The sequence below is a fragment of the Theobroma cacao genome, chromosome 9 (genome assembly GCF_000208745.1).
Source record: "Theobroma cacao cultivar B97-61/B2 chromosome 9, Criollo_cocoa_genome_V2, whole genome shotgun sequence".
Taxonomy (NCBI): domain Eukaryota; kingdom Viridiplantae; phylum Streptophyta; class Magnoliopsida; order Malvales; family Malvaceae; genus Theobroma; species Theobroma cacao.
This window is the reverse complement of record NC_030858.1, coordinates 30644225-30652257: the sequence shown is the minus strand read 5'-3', so window position 1 is coordinate 30652257 and position 8033 is coordinate 30644225. Positions and strand designations below refer to the sequence as shown.

At 34.3% G+C, this 8033-nt stretch overlaps 1 protein-coding gene across 2 annotated transcripts; it reads right to left on the bottom strand.

Annotated features, from left to right (window-relative positions):
- Window positions 304–6031, bottom strand: LOC18589945 (benzoate carboxyl methyltransferase). Of its 2 annotated transcripts, none has more exons than XM_018126654.1 (4): window positions 5507–6031; window positions 1417–1824; window positions 911–1165; window positions 304–824 (listed from the first exon to the last, which is right to left on the bottom strand). In XM_018126654.1, the coding sequence occupies exons 2-4, from the start codon at window positions 1771–1773 to the stop codon at window positions 432–434; spliced, it is 1005 nt and encodes a 334-aa protein (XP_017982143.1). In that variant the 5' UTR covers window positions 1774–1824; window positions 5507–6031; the 3' UTR covers window positions 304–431. The 2 variants fall into 2 exon arrangements, with proteins under 2 accessions (XP_017982143.1, XP_007015210.2); XM_007015148.2 differs by lacking the exon at window positions 5507–6031 and adding an exon at window positions 1921–2111.

The window sequence follows — 8033 nt, the reverse complement described above, 5'->3', positions numbered from 1 at the left end:
TGTACCTTTTGGAGCTCGTGTTGTCATGACATGAACTTGTGCATTTTCATTTATTAGTAATAATGGATAATGATAATTTTTTATTTTATAGGTTAATAATATCCAATTGTTACTTAAGAGTGCATAAACGTTCATGCATATATATATATATATATCAATTGACATTAATTCATCAATTTTTCAGAATTAAGTTGCTGGTAGATATTCTGTACTAGAACGGATTTTTTTTTTTTTACATTTTTGGACTGAATCAAATTCCTATTACCATTGAATCATGTAATATGTTTTATTAAACAATATAACTGAAGTTCTCAATGTTCGTCGTAAATCAAATACAGCACAATGACAGCCAAATGCCCATAAAGTCTTAGGCAATAACATAAGGAAGATTATATATATATATATAATATCTAGAATTCAACCCTCGATCGTTAGTCAGCTAAAGCATCAGGTGTGGCCAATTGTTTCCTAGTCATTGAAATGACTATATTAACGAACTTGGTTTTCTCAATGGATAGATGCTCAGCCACATGTTGTGCATATCTGGTGAACAAATTGTGAATTATGGTCTCTCCAAAATGACTAGCAAGCAGGGGTTCAGTAATAGCTCTTATGCAATTGGCAACATTTTGCCCACTCTTATACTTGTTGAATACAAAGTTTTTATTACAAACGTCGTCTTCAGGATCCCAATTGACTCCAAACTTTTCTAGCTTATCAAGATCGAAAGACCCTTCCTTTTCAACGATTTCCAGCACTTCTTCTTGACAAGGGTTATAGCAAGGCATATTGAATGAGTCCACATCAGACTCTTCTATGAGTCCCTGCTAGTCAAATGGAGTGTGGTTTATGAAATTAATGTAATGTATATTTAGTATGATAATTGATACGTTTATGTAAAGAAACTAACCTCGGCCACTAAATCAAAGAGTGATTTGGTTAATAGTTCCCATAAGCAACAACAATCTTTGCTTGTGGGGTTTGCAATGCTCCTACCAACCATAGTAAGAACCATTCGCCCTCCACATATTATTTCTTCGGAACGTAAGCGTAGAAAGTTGGAGAAGTCCTTTTGAAATTGATCAGAGTAAGCTTTGAGTACACTGGGAGGGCTTGACTTTGCCATGTATATATTCCCCTTATTATTTTCAACCCTTCCTGGGATCTAAAAAACACTCACAAAAATCACATAAATAGAGGCAATACACATAATTACAACAATAGTATTGCCTCCATTTATGTTAGTGGAAAGAAAATTATGGTAGAAGTAAATTAAAGTTGAAGGCAACCTGTGGTAGGTTCTACATTTTGAACATCTATGTTCCAAAACATTGACATTCCCAAAATTGCAAAGGTACATATATATGAATTATAACTTTAGGAATCACGTTTAGTTAAAAAAAGAGATATGCTAACCTTTGAGAGCCAATGAACACCATATGAAGAATGTACAAAGTGTAAGCTCCCGCTTGGAAAGAGTCTTTCATAAAAGGAACCTGGTATTCCTGATATGAAACAAGACCCCATCATGTCTCCCTTCTCTTCCTTAAGCCTAGCACAAAAAGCAGGAACAGACCTAAAAACAGTGTTGAAGTCGTTTCTTGGAAGATCATTCAGAAACACTTGAAACTCTGGTGATTTGCAGTGTGCATGTTGGCATATCCCGGTGATGGTGTCAATAATTTGAGATATGGTGAAGAAGGTGATGGGACCTGAAGCACAACCCAAGTCTGCCACCTTAATACAAGTAACTGGAAGAAGCTTGCTCAACATGTCTCTGATGGTATGCTGTAGGATTGGCCTCGTCTTCAATAGTATTGTTTTCTGAAATAAAAAAGGGGATAAGTCTCAGATTTAAAAAAAAAAAAAATACATGAGAGCATGGATAATAATTTTGCAGATTGGAAGAGAGAAAGTGACTTGTAACACGGAATTATCGGCATAGCTAGTTTCTTTGTCGCCCGCATTCATGCAAAGAACAGTAATATCTGCCATAGCCATTCTTTCTGCCGTCGTCTTCAGTTTTGTTGAGATAATACTTGCCTTAAATAATATGTATTTTGACTTTAATTCAGTTTGCTTTGTTGTACTATGAATTAGCAAATGCAAGCTGTCATGTGTATGATGTATTGGCTTGCATGTTTGAGTTGGCTTTGCATTAAACACTTGTCAAACACTTGTCTTGTGTTTTTACAAGTGTTTAACACGTATGTCTCATATTAAAGTGTTGTATTTAATGCTAATGTTATTATGTGGAGACAACTTTGTTTCCATCGACGCTGCTTTCTAGATTTTATCCTTATTCCTTTGTTAGATAGTACAGTTCCTTTGCTTTGTACTGTAATTTCATTTTTTATCTTGTTTCATATCATGGTATTAGAGCTTTAAACCAATCTTTTGACCACTATAAAGCTAGAAATCAGTCCTTTTTACTCTCTCCGATAGCTATACACATTTATCCTTACTGATGCAGATGACAACTACTGTTTCTCACCAAGCTCCACCAATTTTTGATGGCACTAACTATTTAGTTTGAGCCATCAAGATGAAGGCCATTTTAAGAGGTGACAACCTCTGAAGTGTGGTTGAAAATGAGAATGAACCACCAGCGTTGAGAGACAATGCATCACAAGCAGAAGTAAAGTAATATGAAGAAGATATTGCAAAATGTTATAGAGCCTTATCCTTCTTTCATTTTGTAGTGTTAAAATATGTTTTTAGCAGAATAATGGGATGTGAAATAGCAAAGAAAGCTTGGAATAAGCTTGAAGAGGAGTTCTTAGGGTCTACCAGGACCAAGCAAATGAGCTTGCAAAATCTCAGAAGAGAATTTGAACTTCTGAGAATGAAAGATAATTAGTCAGTGAAGGAGTAAATTGATTTGGTGATGAAGTTAGTCAACCAAATTCAACTGATGGGAGAGAATATGACAGATGCTAAAGTGGTAGAAATGGTAGAAAAGGTGCTAATCAGTTTACCAAAAAAGTTCGATGCTACTGTTTCTTCCTTGGGGCAGTCTCAAGATGTCTCGCAACTCACAATCACTGAATTAGCAAGCGCATTGCAAGCTGATGAGCAAGGGAAAACAGCTAGGAGAGATGAAAAGATTGATAATGCTTTAGTTGCAAAATCAAAGGGAAAGGCTCATGTAGAATCCTTACAAAAGAAGAACATATTTGAAGCCAAAGACAAGGGTAAAGGTACTGTATATATTGGAAAGTTTCAAAACAAGAGAATGAAATTTCCAATATGTCCTCATTGTAAAAATAGAAGTCATATAGAAGCATATTGCCAGTTTAGGCTTGGGGTTAAATATAATGCATGCAATCAGCTAGGCCATGTTTAAAAGGTTTGTAAAAACAAACCTGGGTTGCAAGAAAAATCTTCCACTGTAGTCGAGAAAGCTGAAACTGTAGAAGAGCAGCCCTTTATGGCAACATGTGGTCAAGCTTCTGATGACTCACAATGGCTACTTGATAGTGGTTGTTCAAATCATTTGACACCAATTCCAACATTGTTTTCTGACTTGGACATTCATTATCGTTCCAGAGTCAAAATAGGAAATGGTGTCTACTTAGGCAAAAGGGAAAGGGACAATTGAGATTCAAACATCATCAGACCTCAGGTATGTACCAGAAGTAATCTTAATACCTGATACTTCTCAGAATTTGTTTAGTGTTGGTCAAATATGCCTTTCTTTTTAAGAACAATGCTTGCACTATATTTGATCCTTCTGGTGAGTTTATGATGACTGTTCCAATGAAAAACAAAGTTTTCCCCTTGAATATATATGAGATATGTGTGCAGGTTACTGCTAATGATTCTGACAGTATATCACTTAGGCACAAAAGGTTCGGCCATTGCAGCTTTGCCTATTTGAATCAGTTGAATACTTGTCGTCTTGTAGAGAAGCTCCCAAAATTGAATGTGTCGACCTCATTTTGTGTTACTTGTCAGCTTGGAAAACAAACCAGGAAGTCCTTTCCCATTGCAAGTTTTAGTACAGCTAAGAATAAGCTTGATTTAATTCATACTGATGTTGCAGGTCCCATGAGTGTTGATTCCTTAAATGGCAGTATATACTTTGTGTGTTTCATTGATGACTATAGCAAGATGGCTTGGAAATATTTCTTGAAATTCAAGTCTAAAGTCTTTAATGTCTTTGTCAAATTCAAGACTAAAGTTGACAAAAAAAATTAAGACTCTGCATTCTGATAATAGAGGTGAGTATACTTCTTCAAAGTTCACCACTAATCTGCATGATCATGGAATTCATCACCAGTTGACTGTACCTTATTCTCCTCAACAGAATGGGTTTAGTGAAAGAAAAAACAGAACTATTCTTGAAATGGTGAGATGTCTGTTGTTTGCAAAAGATTTGCTAAAGAGATTTTGGGCAAAGGTAGCCAGTACTGCTGTATACTTGTTGAATCTTTTACCAACTCGTGCCTTATTTGCAATAACAGTTTATGAGGCATGGCATGGAATAAAACCAGCAGTTAACCATTTGAAAGTATTTTGGTGTTTATGTTATCATCTAACACTAGAAAGCTCAAGAGATAAACTTGAGCATGTCTCAACCTGGTATTTTCATTAGCTACATGTCTTAATCAAAAGGATATAGAGTATATTTGGTTGAATCTGAGAAGATTGTGGTCAGTAAAAACACTGTGTTTGATGAAAGTTCAAAGCGGAATTGGTCTACAACAACCAGGTAACTTTGATTTCTTTCCAGTAATGAAAGAACTGATGCAAATCAAAATGACTTGCTTGAGATTGAGTCTGATGAAGATAATGTTGATGATTTTCCTATTAGGGGCAGTAGAAGAAGTTTATGACATCAATCTTGTAGCTTCTATAGAGCCAAATTCATACAATGAAGCTTAAAATTTGAAAATGAAGATCAGCAATGCAGGAAGAATTGCATTTGATTAACAAGAACCATACATGGTCACTTGTTGACAGACCAGCTTTCTCCAGTTGCTCGATATGATACTATTCGATTGTTGCTTGCCTTAGTTGCTGGATTTGGATGAAATGTGTTTCACTTATATGTGAATTCTGCTTTTTTCAATGGTACAGTTCAAGAGGAACTCTGTGTTGAGCAACCTGAAGGATTTCAATTCAAATCAGATTCCAACAAAGTCTACAGATTGCATAAGCCTTTGTATGCTTTGAAACAAACCCCCCGCTCATGGTACAGTAAAATTGAGGCTTATTTGTTGAAGCAAGGATTTGTAAAGAGTCCTAATGAAGCAACCTTGTATGTTTGCAAGGTTAAAGGTGAACCTCAGTTAATTATTTCACTTTATGTTGATGATTTACTGGTGACAGGTAAAGATGACAATGTTATTCACAAATTCAAGTCAGAGATGATGAAGCACTTTTAACATGTCTGATCTTGGTTTGATGAGTTATTTCCTTGGAATACAAATTTTTCCAAACTGACAAAGGCATTTTTGTATATCTAGGAAATTATGAAAAAGAAATCTTGGAAAAGTTTCACCTGATTGATTGTAATTCAATTGCTACTCCTTTTGTTGCGAATCAAAAGATTTCTGCTAATGAAGCTTGTCCACTGAAGGATCCTACTAGTTTCAGAAGTCTGATTGGAAGCTTATCGTATATCTGTTCCACTCGACCAGAGCTGATGTATTTAGTGAGCCTACTGTCAAGATTCATGCAGCAGCCTACTGATGTTCGTCTCATAGCAGCAAAACGTATCCTTAGATACGTGAAAGGCAATATGAGTTGTGGAAATTATTTTTGCAGAATGAAGAAGCTAAAGCTGATTGGATATTCTGATAGTGACTGGGTAGGGAGCATGAAGGATTCCAGAAGCAGTTGTAGATATTCTTTCTCTTTTGGCAATGGTGTTTTTTCTCGGAACTCTCACAAGCAGACCATTGTAGCATAATCAACTGCAGAAGCAGAAAAAGTTGCAACCAATGCAGCTACAAATCAGGCCATATGGTTGAGGAAGGTCTTGAATGAACTGAATTTTGTACAAGATTCAACTACTGATTTGTTTGTTGGTAACAAATCAATAATTGCTATTACCAAAAATCCTGTGTTTCATGGGAAGACTAAGCATATAAGAGTCAAATTCCCTGCAATTAGAGATGTTGAAAGGAATGAAGATATTGTAATTAAACAATGTAGTTCTGGCGATCAGTTAGCTGACATTATGACCAAAACTCTTCAAAGGCCAAAGTTTGAATACCTAAGAAGCAAGCAGAATGTTTATGATGCAAGGATTATGGAACAGTGTTGAGATAATACTTGCCTTAAATAACATTGATTTTGACTTTAATTTCAATTTACTTCGTTGTACTTTGAACTAGAAAATGCTAGCTGTCGTGTGTATGATGTTTTGGCTTGCATGTTTGAGTTAGCTTTGCATTAAACACTTGTCTTGCGTTTTTACAAGTGTTTAACATGTATGTCTCATATTCAAGTGTTGTATGTACTGCTGATATTATTATGTGAATACAACTTTGTTTCCATCGACTCTGTTTTCTTGCTTTTATCCCTGTTCCTTGTTCGATAATACTGTTCCTTTGCTTTGTTCTGCAGTTTCATTTTTTCTCTTGTTTCATATCAAGTTTTACCCATGAGTCTCCTAAATCTATTCCTGTAGTGAAATTGTGATGTTGGCTAACATTATGGGAAATACCAGCACGTTATTTTTGTTTTGGGATCCTTGTTTCCTGTACCAGTGTGTGTAGAGTTTGTCATTTTCAACCTCTTCCTCAAATCTCCATTCTCTAAAAGATGTAAAGACATGGATCTGGTTTATTTGCTGGGTACTCTACTACTATCTAGAATGATGCACAAACCTTGATAATGGATAATGCTTCGCTTATTTCTTGTTTTCGTGTTAAGAATGCTCTAATAATTTGATAAACAACAAGTGCGAACCAAATACGTGTGGCTGCTCTCCTCTCTTGCCATTTTCATAATGGCATTTTTTCTCTGTTCAAGAAGCAGCTAGGTTCTGGATTGGCTTTTGACTTAGAGATGGAAAACATGATTTTTTGTGATCTCTAGTAGCTAATGTTCGCCAATTATTAAGGTAATGTTATTTAAGCCAAATGTTTCAAGTAGGAAAATGGTCAGATCACTCACAGTAACAGGGATAATATGACTTTGGGTGGTCTCTCTCTTTTGTTTTTATTTGGATTTTTTTTCTTTTAATTTTTTTATGCCAATTCAATCTTGTAATATTTTAGAGTTTTTTCACAATTCCATATCAAGATATTAACGTAGGCCTATGCTTTAGTATATAAAAAAATTAAATTATGACATAATATTCAAATAAATCTCTAAATTATTTAAAAAAATTTAAATAAATTATTATTCTTTATTACGTTTAATCAAGTTTTTATATTTTTATTTTAAATCAACTAAGCTTTTATGATTAACAATTAATTAATTATTATTTATCAAAATATCACTTTATTATTTTATATACATATGACATTAAGATGATGATATTGATATGAAAAATAAAAAATATCACATAATCATATCATCATGTCAAATTAACATATCACATTATCATCAATTATAATATCACGTCATTCAAAAAATTTACATCTTAATAATTAAAATTCATGAAAAATAATATTTATATTTCAAATTTTTTTTAAAAAATTAATAAATAAATCTACTGTAATTAAAAACTATATCGAGGAGAAGACAATTGAGAGTAATTAGAAGTGACACGTGGTGTTCTAATTTTTACCTAACTGAGAGTTGTTATTAAGTTATTTCAAAATGGGTCAATTTGGTTCCACGTGTTGGCTTAATGGAGAAACACATGGCCCTGTCATTCAATTGAAACTTCGGTTGACCTTTTTTAGTTGGTATAAGCAAGGCTTGTTGGTCATCTTCCCCTTTCTTGGGTTTCTCCGCCGTCTCTCTTCTTTTACTTTCTCATTCTTTCATCTTTTTGTCCTTTTTTTTTCACAACTCTTTTCGGTTTTTACTTTTATTTGGCTTAATTCGTTTGTTTTGGTGTTTTTTTTTTT